This window comes from Labeo rohita, chromosome 5 (genome assembly GCF_022985175.1).
Source record: "Labeo rohita strain BAU-BD-2019 chromosome 5, IGBB_LRoh.1.0, whole genome shotgun sequence".
Classification (NCBI taxonomy): Eukaryota; Metazoa; Chordata; class Actinopteri; order Cypriniformes; family Cyprinidae; genus Labeo; species Labeo rohita.
In genome coordinates, this window is record NC_066873.1 from 22,882,149 (window position 1) to 22,898,992 (window position 16,844).

Below are 16,844 nucleotides of genomic sequence, written 5' to 3' on the forward strand. Positions count from 1 at the left end.
TTCATGTCACATTATGAAAAAGCAATACATGTAAAAATTCATAGCTAATAATACAAACTAGTGATTATAAAGTGGTTAATGTTCTTCAGTGCTATCCTAAGTGTATTTCTCAAATTTCAGACAGAGCAGCTGGCATAAGGAGGTAAAATCTACTGTTACTCCGTATTTGAAACTGCATGAAAGGCTCATATGTTGAAAGGTATAGTATCTAATCATTTATATGATGGTGTTAATTATTGCAACTAGACCTTTAAGCATCACAACTGGCATGGTGCATTTCTCAAAAAAATGCTGATTCATTCAACAGAAACGGGGGGAAATTATATCCTTGTAACTGTTGTCAGTCTTGTTGTTGTTGTTTTTTTGTTTTGTTTTTGTTTTTTTATCTCTGCCATCCTCGCCCTTAAATAGGGTTCAGTGTTCTAAGCAAACGGAGCCGTACTCGTTCGGCATTGAGCCTGTTCTGTGCACATCAATAACTGTCTGGTTTGGCTCAGCTACAAAACCAGACACCAGAAGATTACAAAGAATGAATCATAATAATTAGTGATGAGTAGTCTTGTGCTGAACTCCATATCAGTGTTGGCTATGATGCTAGTTAGATTTCTTTTCTATTAATGCCAGGATAATATTATACAAAGTAAAGGTTAGTTGTTGTATATACTGTCCTATTTAAATGTTTGGGGTCAGAAAGATATATTGGAAGTGACCAGTTACAGAAAAAATCTCAGTGCTGTTCTTTTGCACTTTCTATTCATCAAGGAATTCTGAAAAAACATGTATCACTGTTTTCACAAAACATATTAAGCAGTGCAACTGTTTTCATCACTGATGTGACACTGAAGACTGGAGAAAATGCAGCTTTGCCATCACAGGAATAAATTATAATACGAGTTCTTTTTAACTGTAATAAATAATCATTTATATTTTGTTTTGTTTTTATTGTATTTCTGATCGAATGAATGCAACCTTGGTAAGTATAAAAAGCTTCTTAAAAAAACAAAAACAAAATAAAAAAAAATCTTGCTGACCACAAACTTTTGAACAGTAGTTGTAAATGTACATTACATCAAATAATTTGCATTTAAGAGATGAAAAGTCAGAATTCTCTTTTTACCCTGCTGTGAATAGCTGTCACTGCAGTGAAAGTGCCAGTGAAAGATAGTTCTTGTTAATGCCATCATGCAATTTTTTTTTTTTTTTTTTTGGTTCATTGCTGCTGTTGATGGCTTTGTGTCAGTCCTGTTTGTTTTTTATCTCTGCCATCCTCGCCCTTAAATCGGGTTCAATGAACTGAGCATATTTTACCAAGTGTTGCACACAAAAGGACGAGAGACGCAGCCAGCCCGGGAAAAAAATCGATAGAACAAAGTGCTGAAACAAAAAAGAATGGTAGGTTATTATTCCATAACATATTCAGATTTCTAAATTAGCTAAATAAAATAAAAATGTATTGGACGTTATAACAACCCTGTATCTTTATATAATACTGTTGAAACATGTATTGAAAAGCGTGTAAAATGTTCTAAAAGCTGCTATTCCACATTAATCAAACTGATTGTGTGTGGTGTTTACCTGCAGTGCATGAGTTAAACATCCACATGTGTATGTTGTGTAGCCCACAGTGTTCAGAGCATCTCTAGCAAACGAAGCAGCACTTTTCACCAGTGGATTCACAGATATGTTATAAGTCATATTAGTGGAGACTACAAGCGGAGCTACACACTGGACAAAGGAAAAGAAACAACATCAAGTTTTGGCAAAAAAAAAAAAAAAAATTGTATACAAGTTTACAAGTACTAGCCTTACTTGAACCGTGATTCCTTTTGACCTGTATTCTGCATTCAGACAGCGAGAGAAATATGTGACAAATATCTAAGTGTAGGAGAAGTCACACTTTAGTTATTTTTGTGTGTTATTCTGCATTAATACTGCATATTACTGAAATATGTAAGCATATGAAATTTGGCTTGTGTGCAACAAACATGTACCTTACTGGCAGAATACATTGACTGCATTGGCTGGGGCTGAGATGCAGATTCTGATGATATGTTTATAATGAGGCCTTTCTCCCTGAGAGTATACACAGGCCCCCAGTTAAAGCATAAAAGCAGTTTTCATAATTGGACAGATATAATCAGTGCCAGCTGTGTGTTTACCTCTCAAGCATGCCTGGCAAAACAAGTCTGCTCATCTAAGAGAAAAAAAAAAAGAACAGTGTCATCAACAACATCACTTGTTTTCACCACCAAATTATTTTTGTCATTAGAATCACATATCAGTAATATTGCCACAGTAATATTGTTTAACTTTACAATTTAAAATGACTGTTTTGTATTTTTATATTTCCATCATAAATTCTAATATGCTGATTTGTTGCTTGAGAAATATTTCGTTATTATCAGTGTTGAAAACAGTTGTGCTGCTTAATATTTTTGTGGAAACCGTGATACACTACCATTCAAAAATTCGTTTTGTATTTAATATTAAAATTGATAGAAACTAAGCTGTTTTCAACATTGATAATGATATGAACCATTAATAATGGTATATTATAATGATTTCTGATCATGTGACACTGAAAACTCGAGTTGGCTGCTGAAAATTCAGTTTTATCATCGCCAGAATAAATTCTAAAATCTATTAACAATTAGAAAACAGTTATTTTAAATTGTAATAAAATTTCACAAATAAATGCAGGTTTGGTGAACATAAGGATACGTTCACACTGTCACAACCGCATTTACTTACAGGTGTGAGTCTCGAAATGTCCCGCTCACACAGCAGCTTACAGAAGCGTCTCCAATACTGTCTGCATAAACGTGCAACGGGAGTCACAAGCCCGTATTCCTTACTAGTAACCATAGCAGCAGTGACCAAAAAATAGGGACTTTAAGCAGCAGCCACGGATGGAACAGCAACGGCATTCCAACGTCATATTGCACGTTCGCGACTTTAACTGCTACGTCTTGACGTTCTACTCAGCCGTCTACTGCGGGAGAACGGCTGGTTTGCCGTAGTCTTTGCAACGTCACTGATTAGGTAGATAAATGTTACATTTTATAGTATATACCACTGTAGTTCCATCAGTATATGATTCTACCATTAGGCTTTCATTGAATCTGTGTTGATATGTTGTTTAATTAAGCCGATTTTAATGATGTTTTCATTTGTACAAAGATATGTCTGCTGTTGGCAACAGCACCTAGTTGCTTAATGATTTTTAGGTTCTCGGCTACGGTGGGGTTACAGCCTACTTCCGGTCATCGTAGCCGTTCCATTAGAAGCTGTTGCTTACAGTCAGGGGGCGTTTCTAGGATTATAAAATATCCGAGGCTGATGCCAAAACATCAGGGGCTAGTGGTGTTGGGTGGGAGCTCACATCATGCTCACATAAGATTTTGTTAGACACAGGTGTCTGAACCTGGATGAGGTCCAGGGGCTTTAAACTGGGGGTTAAAGACCTTGTCACATTATTATTATTATCACAGTATTATAACAAAATTATAACTTTACAAAAATATGTTAGACAAATAAAACAATACATTTGAAGATGTATTTATAACTGTAGCAAATATATAGTTGCATGCAAAAAATAGGGCCCTGCTTTTTTCCCCCTAATTTCGTTTTTTTTTTTTTTCTCAGTTTTTCTGTTTTCGTTTTTCTGGACTTCTTTTTAATGGTTAAATTTAATTTTGTTAATCAAAATGTAATTAATCATGTGTAATTAATTAAAACCATGAATCTTATACAATTTACCGCCAATTTATCAAAAGTTAAGAAAATGTTTAGGACCCCATGAAATGTTTTATTTTTCTCACTTTACGTTTTATTGTTACCAAATATGTTTTAGCATGTCTGTTTATTTGAATGCATAAAAACAACTTTTAATTATTTTTACAATAGCCTTATGGAATTCTGTGTTGTGTATTGTTCTGGTTATCAAATGAAGGTATAAAATATTAATTAAATTGATCTTCTAATGAAAATGATATTTTATTTTTGGCAAATAAAGAGGACTTACTATTCAAATTTAAAACATGTAAGAAATATTGTGTGAGGAATTTGTATAATTTTTTATTAATTAATAGTAGTAGTTGTAGTAGTAGTAGGCACGTACTGAATGGTTAATAAAGTTAAACCGAACTTTTACTTTGACGGGTTGCCGTGAATACATTTCTGTGTGTATATTTGACGCTTGTTTTACTCAAGTGAAACAGTGAAATGCTCATGGAGTGACTCTCAGAGCAGTTCTGGAGACGTAATCGCGATTAATCGCATACAAAATAAAAGTTTAAGTTTGCCTAATATATGTGTGTGTACTGTGTGCAATTATTATGTATATATAAATACACACAAATTAATGTGTATATATATGAGAAATATGTTACTAATATACAAAATAATTGTATTTATATATAATATAAATTATATAAAAATTATAATAAATATATATGCTTGAAAATATTTCTTAAATATATACATGAATGTGTTTGTATTTATATATACATAGTAGTTATACACAGTACACACACATATATTAGGCAAACTCAAACTTTTATTTTGTATGCGATTAATCGCGATTAATCGTTGACAGCCCTAGTTGTTAATATATTTATGTCCTCATTTAGTGAAACGGCAGACACTGAAATCACTGCGAGCGTCACACGCGCATCAGTAATACATGTAAAGAAACCGCGCGTCCGCCCTGTTCATTCATAAAAAGACACACAGAACATGCAGGATTCATATTTGCATAGTCTTTTGCGGCGTAATATTTACAGGTACTAGTCCATAGCGCGACTTGATTTAAGTGTAATGACCAACTTTTGATTAATTCAAACAAATTCCGTGGTAATCAACATTCGGGGCTCCAGCCCCGAATAATCAGCCCTAGCGACGCCCCTGCTTAGAGTCCCTAATAAAGATGGCGACGTCCATAAAACTAATAGCATTATCACTTTCTGACACGACAAGAGTCCAATTGAGCCGCGAGTTCATTCATCAAACCTTCATTAACCGACAGCAGCTTTTATATTTGGGTGAAGGGTGGAGCATTTGAGCCGCGCACAGAACACAAAACTGACGGGAGCGGCTCCGGTAAAGACTGGATATAAAACTTTCAGATGACACACAGCTCATTTCTCCGTCACTCTAAGTTACCGAAACCACACGTGAAAGCACGCAAGGCACGGTAGACACTGGTTTGTGCAAAATATATCTTAATAGCCTAATGATAAAAGAAAAATCTGTCATTTTGACCCATACAATGCATTTTTGGCTATTGCTACAATTATACCCGTGCTACTTAAGGTTTTGTGGACCAGGGTCACATAATATGAGATAAGAAATATGGTATAAAAGGCTGTGTGTAAAGTGGTTCACATGTATATAGTCTTACCTGAGTGATGGACAGTGTGTTACAATTTATCAACTGTGTGATTCTCTGGAGACAGAAGAAAGTACATCATATAATAGACACTTTCATACAATGGACTCAGATTACAGTAGAGTAGAAAGTCAAGCGATGTGGTGTAGAAAAGCTACAAGAGTCAGACCTGGTCTGGATCAGGAACATCCAGAAAATTTGCCAGAGTCCCTGTATAGTTCATACCCACATTGTTCACTACAGAGAAAAGATAGAATACATTAATAACAGATACACCTCTCTTTTACCTCAGTAGTATGAGAAAGTAAATGCAGACTGATTTTAGTCAAGAATTACCCAGTACTATGTATTGAGTGTATTTTATTGAAATATTGAGAGAGAGAGAGAAGGTAAATACTTTTACTTCTAATCACCAGAAGTAAAGATGATGATGCTAGAGTATGATATGGGGGAAGAATTACCAAAAATCTTCTTTACAGAAATTCTTATTGTTTGTAAACCTTCAGTCCCTTGTAGTCCACATTGAGCTGTTTTACGTATTTACTCATTGAAGTGTAGTCATTGCAAAAAAAAATAATAATAAAATATGAAAGTAAAACTACATTTTGATTGTTTTTTGGTTCCAGAAAAGAAAAACATCTATTCTATGGCCCCTATAAGGCTTATCAAAATTCATTACATTCTTTGCATCATCTTTACTGTTTTACACATCATTCTTGATCTTTATCTTACCCAGAATGCCGATCTCCAGGCCCTCTAGCTGTTGTGCGATAGCAGGGTAGATTGAATGGCCCTCTGTGAAGTCAGTCTGAATCACACGTGTCTGCCGCTTGTACTTAGACTCTGAAACAAACACATACAGAGCAGATTTATGCTCTTTTTGCTCTGTCTAAACATGGCTAGAAGAACAGACTAGAGATGGATTACAAATACTTTTCTTTCAGCAGCTTATTTGCAAATTTGTTTCATGACATTTAAAAATAGGGCCACGTAACACTTTACAGTCTTATCGTTCCAAACTGTGGTTGAGGTCTTTGACAGATTTAATTTCGAGAAGCTACGCTTTTCTTCTTCACTTCTTTTTTTTGTAACTCACCTATTTCTTTGGCGACACGGCGAAGCTTGTCCTCCGAGCGACTGATCAGCACAATGTCTAATCCTCGTTTCGCAAGCTAAGAAACAAATACACCCACAAAAAGAAATGTGTATGTATATGGAGGAAATAGTAAGACTAGTATAATACTGTCCAGTATTTAACTGTGTTAATAACTTGTGCAAGTCAATCACAGGAGTCTCTCTTATTCTCTGTTAGATCTGCAAGAGTGCAAACACACTTACTTTCCTCTTTCTTCACTGAGGATAAAAATATCACACCGTTGCGGCTAAAATAGGCCCAGATTTTAATCTAATAACAAAGTTTACCACATCCAGGCAGATTTTGGAAAACGGAAATTACTAGTCTGTCTGGATCCTCCAAGATGTCTTTATGGTGACTTCCAGAATAGTTGATTATGGCAATTTGACCAACTGCAGTGCACTAAAATTGCATTTTAATGACAGTTATAGAGCAAACTTGAGATTTCTTGATTTAAAGCCTAGGCTCAAGCCATTTTTGGACACCAAAATCAGTCATATATTGCATGTAGATTAGAGGAACTATGCAACTATACAGAGATCTGTAGCTTCAGTTTTAGTATCAAAACTGATGTTATTAAACTCCCACATAATTAATGTTTTTAGGAAAGAGTCTTATTTACTGACCTCTTCAGCATATCCTCGACCAATGCCTGATGTTGCTCCAGTCACAACTGTAAGAGACAGAAATGTTTAGTGAAATATCAGCACTATCTCATCTTTCCTGTTCTACTGTCAGTTATCATTAAATCACCCACCTTTAACCACAATAATTGTTTGTGTCTGATTAAGACTGTTTTGATTATGTCTGGAATCTGCACATTTTAAGTAAACACAAAAAAAAGGCAGCAGTGATGAGTTTCTGGCTGTGCAGATGCCCTGAGCAGAATGAGTACTGTACAACCAACGTAAAAGAACACCCCTGCAGAAAAACAGCAAAGCAGGTCACAAGCACGTGTTGTTTTTTGGACACTAGTTGTTGGTGTGGCGCCCCACATGCTGCGTAACCACAAACATCTGTCTCGCTCCAGCAAGACCCTGCTGCATCACTTGCCGGACACCCTGTGGTCCACCAGCTAATCGGCATGATTCTGCTGGTTAAAGCATGGTCCAAACCAGTGCTGAGCAGTACAAACCAGAGCAATTTCATAATGGTAACTGTTCTTTTGAGCAGCAGGGGCAAGACAACAATCACTATCAATCTAAATCTAGATAAGAGAGACAAGTGAAAAAACCTGATATGTTGACTTTACTCAAACAAGAAAGCTGGAAAGCTTTTCCTGGGTATAGAGATAGTTTTTCATTTGCGTGAGTAAATCAGATTAGTTTAGACAGCTCATATAAAGGAATATTTTAATGTAATAATTTACTATATTTAATTTACCAAGAACACTGCAGTGGCTATTTTATTGTTCAAGGAAATGTGCAAAATTAGTTCAGAAAACATTACAAAGAGTTCATGAAATCTTCACGATCCGAATTTTATGGCAAGCTATTTTAACAAGTATTTAAAAAAAAAATAGTAGTAGGCTTTTAAGCTACTAATAATTATTTTTGATTACATTTATACAATGTTAGAGCATCAAATATCTTTTTTCATTCTTATAATTAGCTATTCATTAGATACTACTACTTATTCCAATAGTGACTAGCATCTGTTCAACTGGTCACTAGTAGTAATTCATATAAAGTAAATAGCAAGACATCTAAATGTAATTGTGATTCGCTTAAATGCATACTTGTATCTAATAAATCGAGAAATAAGTACTAGTGCTTGCTGATTGGTTGCTAGTAAAACTGTAGTGACCAACTGAAACAACTGGAATGCATAAGTCAATAATTTGCATATTACATAACCCCACTGAAAAACCTCATAGAATTAAGTTTGCAATTTGTTACCAGTAACACTAATAGTATATGTCACTATTATCACAAACAATTTAGTCAAAAGCATTTTAATAATATATTTCAGATGGTTAGTTAAAGGGAATAAATGCTACATTGGCTTGCCATACCATTCATAGTGAAAGAAGAATCAAATGATGCACAGGTTTTAGTAGTATAAGTCGTGACCGGTTTATTCCTGCTCCTCTATACTAAACAGCAGATAATTTTATCATTACAGAATAATCAGAAAGGAACCCACTGTGCATTTTTGAAGAAAATCTTACCAGCCCATTGGCCAAATGTCCTCAAGTCAGTTTGCCAGATCTCAGAGAGCATGTACACTTTGAATCCATGCCAACACTGCCATGACCACCTCAGCAGGTAATACGCAACCGTAACGAAACCGATGATGCACAATACCAAAGAACAACAGCTGCATCCAGCAATGTCTCCCATCTTTCTTCTTCGCAACTACGCTGGTCTTAAACAATAAAATCAACTTCTTCTGGTATGCTCCAGAGTTTAAGTTTGGGAAAAAAAACTCCTCACTCCCCACACATTATATGCATGCTCCGCCCATCGCGCCTGGGCCTCTCTGTCATTGGTCAGCAGTATAGAATAGAACATTAGATCCTCGAAAGCGTCACTTCGCCTCGAAGCAAACACATTGTTCGTGTTAACAGGTGAGAGGTTGTTTACTGTACGTAGTCTACACACCTCTGTGGTTATGTGGATCATTTTTGGAATATGATTCAATAAATGTATCAGTCTGTCACATGGTCCGAGTTTATCACTAATGAATGGCATCTTGTTTGTACTGTACGGAACAGATAAGAAGCCATGTAGTATCCGTGGCAGTGGCCTTACTCATAGATAATAAATCCCAAACAAACGCTGTCATTTCATAATCATTTGTACACACTGACAAGTGTACACAGGAACAGCCCAGTGTTACGTAGGCAATACAGGAGATGACAAATTAATATTTAGAGCATGCCGGTACAGCTTGTTCGAATCGTCCGTTTATGGTTCTACTTACAAACACAAGATGGCGATATCGACTTGTTTCTCAGCCTGGTCTTACGCGCATCTTAGTTCTTCAATATTTTAAACAGTGTATTAAAATGTAAGTAGTTGTTCAGTTAAACACCTAAAAGAAATGAAAAACCTGATTGTCAAAAACAGTTTTTGACCACAAAGATGAAATGTGAGATGACTAAAAATAATTATTATCTTGATTAATTAATCTTAATTCAAGTATAATGCAAGAATAAATATAATGCAATACGTTTTTTTTTTTTGTAAAATAAATCACTGCTGTATTTATTTATTAATGTTATAAAAATATACAATGTTAAACTTTTTTAAGATGGAAGTATTTGGCTTTCATTTAAAAACAATGACCAAATAAAAAGCTATAATTAAAACTTTTAAAGTTCCATAAAATATCACAGACATGTCAGTTAAAATAATCCCACCCTGTCATAAAAGGAGTAAAAGAAAGGTCATACAAGGTTATACGTAAAATTAGTGAGTAAAGGCAAAGTGAAAGTTACATGGGACTGTGGTATTCCCCTCCATTCGACCTATGTTTACAGAGACGGTAGAATACGGTGTGTGTATGAGCTGCCTGTGAAGAAGGTATTTGTTTGCTGTTTTCTTATTATTCTTATTTTTTAGTTGCTTGGCTCTCTACCTGTTCTGCTATAATTCTGAGCATTTATCTCAAGGCAATGTGTGAACTTATGACTTGTATTCTAGGAACAAATAAGTGTTGTATTAAAAATGAGGTGCTGTCCCTTCGCAAAAACCCAGAGCAAAGACGCCAACAGACAAGATAGAGCAGGTTACTTCTGGTATGAAAGAAGGTCTCAGTTTTAAAATGTCATTTTTTAGGAAATTAAAACAGTAAATACCGTTGTTCTTTGACAGATCACTATCGCCTTATTAGATCAATGACAATGTGAACCGATCGTCTTTTCTTCTTTACTTAAAGCCCAAAAAAAACATGAATAAACAACAGAATGTATTTTATTTCAAGACGTCAGTACACAATGTTTCAAGTTTAAGTCCATCGAAATCTACTCCCCGTCTGATTTGTTTGTCAGACAGAATGGCGGATGCTGCGTTATGATTGGTCAGACTGCCTGTCAGTCAAGTTGTTTGCGAAGGGTCAATTGGCCCTTTCCTGACTGATTTTAAAAACTGTGTTAAATATGCTCATGTTGTAAGTCCAGTGGCTTACCATTACATTACTTTAAATGACTAGTATGACTTTGTATTGTTCACAGGTTTCTCTGACGACGTGGATGTGGAACAGCAGAATTTAAACCATGAGCAGTCCAAAGGTATCAGTTTTCATTTTATATTTTCATGAGTTTGTACAAAGTGCCCACATTATGAGTACAAGAAAAGAGATCTATTAACTTAACACATTTAGCATCAGGCTGCTGCGAACTGTTGTTAGTCAAGTTATGCACTGATGCAGTTCATTTTATCCAACACTTCAGTAAGATGTTAAATAAATTACAATTTAGACAAAGAAATGCAGCATATTTACAAAAATGATTCAATGACTCACTCATAGTGACAAAAGTCGACACTAACTGGCAAGAGTGTAATTTGTCTGACTTGCAGTGTCCCGGTTGTCAGCAGTCTGATATCAGAAAGCTGGATGGACAGCGTGCAGTCTGCAAATCTTGTTCTAAAGCAAAGAGGTGCGTGTTTCAGTTCTGCTGGGCGTGTCAGAGAGTGTGGCCCCTCGACGCTTCGACCACCAGCTCCTGTATGCTGCCCAACTGTGCTCTCCGTGCTGCCCTCCTGAGCGTCAAACAGATCAGTGACCCGCAAAGCTCAGTGAATGGATGCCCGTACTTTAGGGCCTGTCCGGGATGCCACTCCCTGATAACACACAATGGTGAAGGTTGCCCTAACGTCATTTGCCCCGACTGCGAAGAGGAGTTCTGCTTTCGCTGCCTACGTCCAGAATGCTTTGCCATTGAATATTATGGCAATGACTATGACTATGAAGATGATGATGATGATGATGATGATACTCAGACAGAGCCCTGTGTGATAGTGGATAATGCTGAGACCCTTAAACACCTGGGACTCTAGTGGATGAGGATAAACTATTAAAAATAACATTTAATTTCACAATAAGTATTTAATTTCACACTAAATTTGTCACAATAAATAAATTAAAAACTTTGTTTTGGTCTTTTCTTTTAAGTCAGAAATATAAATGTTTGGAACAAACTAAACGTGAATTTTTAATGCTTCATTCTCATGGTAAATTGCAGTCATTGTAAAATTGCATTTTGACTTTTTTCGAGGAGTACCAGAGAACATATTTATGTGATCATGTGTTCGAACTAGAATATAAAGGGAAGAAGGAGGCAGGCAGAGACTGAAAGCTTATTTGCATTTATGTCCACTTTCATTTACTGACCAGTAGATGGCGAAATATGAAGCTTATATGGCTTAAATCATTCTGTAATCACTGGCTAAATTAATTGCTAAATTGTGTTTGCAAGGAAAAAAACAGCCAAAGAACGGCACAGAACAGTATACCTTTTTGTGTTGAAAGTTAATATTTTGGAAGACTGCCAGTAGGGTGTCTTACTTTTTTTTTTCTTCTTTGCCTATAAACAGAAAGTGAAAGACTGTTGGAATTCCCCTTCGACCTGTTTAGACTGCCGAGAAATGAAAACTAACATTTTGTCTTTCTTCGCACAAAGAAGTGGGTAAAATAGCGTGTGCTGGTCTCCAGTAAGTACTGATTTACATTTTGTTAATTTTATTAGTTACCATATCCACATATCCACTACTGTATCCACATTCTGTAGTAGGCTAGAAGTCTTTGTAACTGCGTAGTTGGGGAGAATCAAGACTTTTTGAATTCACACTTGTAGGAAGGAACATTGTTTCCTTTTTTTGTCAGAAACATATTGATTTTCAAACAGTATGTTATTTTACGCATGATGTTCTTGGACGTAATGGAGATCATATTGTGGTACAGTGCGTAAGACACAGTGTCCTCAGTTTACCTGTCAGCACAGTTCTCAATACCCTTATCGTACTTTTTCCTCACTAATCGGCTGTCCCCCATCTACTCTCTCTCTCTCTCTTTCAGGTTTGTCCATCTGTGGGAGTTGTCCTGAAGGATTTCAGCCATGAACGTTCCAAAGGTAGATTGACCGCGCGGTTGTGATCCATCGTGACGTCAGACATGTCGCACACGCTATTTTCAGGCACTTGTTCTAATAGAATACTATAGGAGGGAATTAAGCTCTTAGACCTAATTTAGCACACTATGTCAAGGTGTCTGATTAACTGTGACGCAGTTTTCCACTGATAAGTGTCTAGAAGAGCCTTCCTGGGTTAAAACGTACAGGATCATTGAGCTACTGCTCAATCAGTTCGGTTATATTTGAGAACTGAAATGTAGTCCTAAGGCTACTAGTAAGATTAGCCCTAATAAATTCGTTATGAAGCTGTGATGCTGTTGTTAAATGAAAAATGATGTGTACTGCTCAGTGTTGGGAAAAGTTACTTTTAAAAGTAATGCATTACAATATTGAGTTACTCCCTAAAAAGTAACTAATTACATTGCTTAGTTACTTTTTATGGAAAGTAATGCGTTACTTTTTAAATCTGGGCAGGGCTTGCTTGTTTTTTTGTTTTTTTTTGGCAAATATAAAAGCCTTTTCATACCAAAAGCCTCAGGCTTTGAGAAAAGCAAATTCACGTCTGTACAGTAGACCACAGAAGAAAAATATCAACTCTTTAGCAATAAAAAAAAGGAAAACAAATGTTAGATTATCTTGAGTAATTTGTGCTTATTAGTATGGTTAAATTGAGTCATCGAAGGTCGGCAGCAAAGACATCAGTTAATAAAATGGTATTAAATGCATAAAGGATATGTGTATTATTTAACATATGAATTAATGCATGTTCACATATTCTTACTCCCGATTTCTCTCAACATGGGGAAAGGAGAGCTTTTAATCAATAAATGGGGGGGAAAAGTAACTGGCGTTACTTATTTGAAAAAAGTAACTCAGATATTTTCTTGTCAGTTAAAAAGTAATGCGTTACTTTACTAGTTACTTGGGAAAGGTAATAATATCACGTAAATTACCCCCAACACTGTGTAAAGCTTAATGTGTCAAGCTTACTGTACTCCAATACTGTATATAAATGCGTACTTTTACTCATTTAAAACATTGGGAAGACATCATACTTTTTATTTCCCAGAATATACAGTAATTTACACCTTCATTTAGATATTTTACTCTATACATTATCTTTATATGTAATTCTAAAAGCCTACCTAATGAAAAATGACCAGTTAAGACCTGCTCTGTGTGGTCAATATTACTAGGCCTATTATTATTTTGAATAATGATAATAATAAATATAGCTGCCATTAGTGATTACCAGGGTTCAAGCACTTTAAGGCATTTAAGCACAGATGGAAAAAGACATTATGTAGCAAGCCTGTAACCACCTAAATCAATGATTTCAAAAAAATTTTTGGCAAATCCAAGTAATTTATCATAGAAATATTGTGTTTTTTAACATTTATGACTGTTATAGTGCCAGCTGTGGTCCGATCCCCTTAAAACTTTTCATGCTTGTTTAGAATCACCTGTCGCATGTGCTCAGCAGGTTTCGTGAAGTTTTGAGTTTTCCCTTATGCTTTATATGATTATGGGTAAATTTGGACAAGCCCTTTTTCTAAACAACGTCGTCATAGCTTCCCAAAGGGTAAATTTCAACATTTTTGTTTTATAATTATTGGCGTAGAGAGTCCAGAGAATTGTACTGCAGTATTTTTTTCCAGATTGAACAAAAAAAGTTTGCAAAAGTAGTTTTTTTTTGCATCATCTCAATCATTTAAGAAATGATTTGACTGACAGCAGTACTTCTAGAGGCAAAGTTGTCCAGTATGAAGAGTTATTAATATTCAATCATATGATACGAATATTGTGTGTATGTGCGAAAAATCGCACAATGTACAATCATTTACGCCTTCGAAAAATGCAATATCGCCCCAGTGGCCGAGTTCTTTTAAATTTCCCTCAGACATTTGGAGCTGTAAGTCAAACAGGCCGACCGAGTTTTGTTCCGATTAGCCTCCATTAACCTAGTCTAATAGGTGCCCCCTGATTTTTGTCCTGTGACCTCAGATTGAGCTCTTACACAAGTGTTCTGAGTTTGGCAAAGATATTTCATTCCGTTCAGGAGTTATAGGCATTTTATGAAAAGTAGCCCTGCCCCTTTCAAACGTTTTAGCAGCCTTTCGCGAAGGTGAGCTGAAAGTTAGACTTTAAAGTTAGCAAAAGTAAAACAAAAAAAATTTTATTCAAAAAATCCGAAATACCTGAAAAATTCACCAGGCTCATGATTGAAGTTGTCAGGAGTGAGAGTACTACCATCCCTCCAAGTTTCAAGTCTCTACGACTTACGCTTTGGTCTGCACGATCAGTTTAACAGATTGCTGATCCCCCTGGTGAAAAAGCCAGCATATGCTGGTAGGTATGTTTTGATGCTGGGATGCTGGTTAGGTATGTTTTGATGTTTTGAGGACCAGCATAAATCAGCTAAGGTTTTTTCACCAAGGCCTTGGCCATTCTACAACTTACAATAGGGTTTCAGCACTACGTGCTTGAACCCCTAAATACTTAATGTAAAGATGCAGTCACGTTCGAGTTGGCAATGTGAATTGGCTGATTTGACCAACAGCTGTTTGGTTTGAATATGACTCTTGTGTGAGCAGTGCTTCATACATTGTTGCACTCTTGACAATGAATGTGAGTATACCGTGCATGTTTCAGGATGTAGTTTTTAAGTTTATCATGGTGTATCCGTAGCCCTACATACAGTCAGGTAGCTCTGCACAGTTTGTGCATTGAAGTTACTTGATAAAAATAATAAAATCCTAACTGCCTCTTGATTCATCAGTCAATTTCTAAAGCAAAAGGTTAAGAAAAGTTGAAAAAGTTGTGGAAATGCTCATTTAATTTAATAGAATTTAGCTAATTACTCTCTTTTCTTTCACTTAACAGTAAGTTTTACATGGGAAAAGCAAGTGAAAGGAATCTGTGAAGTGGAGTTCCTCTTTTTTTTTGTGATCAAATCTTACCAATTCTTTTCCCCTCCCCAGTGTCCCAGTTGTCATCAGTCTGATGTTGGAGTTGTGGATGGTCAGCGTGCGGTCTGCAGGTCTTGCTCTAAAACTAAGAGGTCTGTGTTTCAGTTCTGCTGGGCGTGTCAGAGAGAGTGGCCACGCGACACTCCGACCACCAGTTCCTGCACGTTGCCGAACTGTGCGCTCCGTGCTGCCCTCCTCAGCGACACAAAAATCACTAACTCAAGCAGCTCGGTGAGAGGATGTCCATACTTCAGAGCCTGTCCAGTTTGCAAGGCCCTGCTTACACACACCGGAATAGGCTGTCCCAAGATCACCTGCCCCCACTGTAAAATAAACTTCTGCTTCCGCTGCCTCCGTCAGCAGTGCTTTGGGTTGGGGTTGGTGAATATTGAAGCCCTTGTGTTTCTTACCCGTAGACTGAACGTCTATGAAGATATTGATGTAATGCCATGTAGAATTGTGGACAACAAGCAGAGTCTCACAGTTTTAGGACTATAATGAAAATGTTTTGGTCATAAAAACTGACATAACACTAAAACCCACCAATCGCTAGTTAAAGCCTACCCTGTATGTGATTTATGAAGGAATAACTGTTAAATATGTTATTGTAAATTTTTGTACATGTTTATAAATAGGTAAATTAAAAAAAAAAAAAAAAAACTAACTGTTTATTATGATTTGGAAGTGATTCAGATTATCTTTTTTTTTATATCTGAAATGCTGATTACATTATACCACATCATAATATCAATAAACATCTTTAAAACCCTTAACCCTATTTGATTTAATTAAGTCTTTTATTGCACCAAGATTATAAACAGGCATTGTAATTTGTATGCCTTCAAAGAGGCAATTTAATTTTAGTCAGTCAATTTAAACGCCATTACTGAAATGTTTTTAAAAGAGACCTATCATGCCCCTTTTACAATATGTAATATAAATCTCAGGTGTCCCCAGAATGTGTCTGTGAAGTTTCAGCTCAAAATACCCCACAGAAAATGCCTATTTTAAGTGGGAGCAGAAACATGCTGTTTTCATGCATGTCTGTTTAAATGCAAATGAGCAATTGCTCCCCACCCTTCTTTTCCAGAATAGAGCTGGTGCCTCAGATACTCTGCTAAAAAACATCTGTTTGGTTTTGATTATCATGTCTATCATGCCAAAATCATGCGTTTTAAACAATATTAGTTTAAAATTCTTATATATTGTTTTCTGAGCGCACACATCCGAAGCATGAGCAGAGAAAGCGGCTGCCACACGGCATGTGAGTACTAA

General features: G+C 36.1%; 2 protein-coding genes across 2 annotated transcripts; one reads left to right on the forward strand and one right to left on the reverse strand.

The window, feature by feature from the left end:
- Window positions 1-146: 146 nt before the first annotated feature.
- On the reverse strand, window positions 147-8,974 carry hsd20b2 (hydroxysteroid (20-beta) dehydrogenase 2). The gene is made up of 11 exons (XM_051111296.1): window positions 8,695-8,974; window positions 7,151-7,197; window positions 6,486-6,561; window positions 6,122-6,232; window positions 5,559-5,626; window positions 5,402-5,446; window positions 2,160-2,194; window positions 1,992-2,073; window positions 1,810-1,875; window positions 1,576-1,725; window positions 147-1,374 (listed from the first exon to the last, which is right to left on the reverse strand). The coding sequence occupies exons 1-11, from the start codon at window positions 8,864-8,866 to the stop codon at window positions 1,237-1,239; spliced, it is 990 nt and encodes a 329-aa protein (XP_050967253.1). The 5' UTR covers window positions 8,867-8,974; the 3' UTR covers window positions 147-1,236.
- A 2,775-nt stretch (window positions 8,975-11,749) lies between these two features.
- On the forward strand, window positions 11,750-16,107 carry LOC127166188 (uncharacterized). Its single transcript, XM_053825506.1, has 3 exons — window positions 11,750-12,181; window positions 12,546-12,600; window positions 15,582-16,107. The coding sequence occupies exons 2-3, from the start codon at window positions 12,586-12,588 to the stop codon at window positions 16,065-16,067; spliced, it is 501 nt and encodes a 166-aa protein (XP_053681481.1). The 5' UTR covers window positions 11,750-12,181; window positions 12,546-12,585; the 3' UTR covers window positions 16,068-16,107.
- Window positions 16,108-16,844: the final 737 nt, after the last annotated feature.

Coding starts and splice junctions, on each gene's coding strand:
- hsd20b2 (XM_051111296.1), bottom strand. CDS start 8,866: ATGGGAGACATTGCTGGATGCAGCTGTTGTTCTTTGGTATTGTGCATC. Junction 7,198..8,694: donor GACATTTGGCCAATGGGCTG/GTAAGATTTTCT, acceptor TGTCTCTTACAG/TTGTGACTGGAGCAACATCA. Junction 1,726..1,809: donor CAAAAGGAATCACGGTTCAA/GTAAGGCTAGTA, acceptor TCCTTTGTCCAG/TGTGTAGCTCCGCTTGTAGT.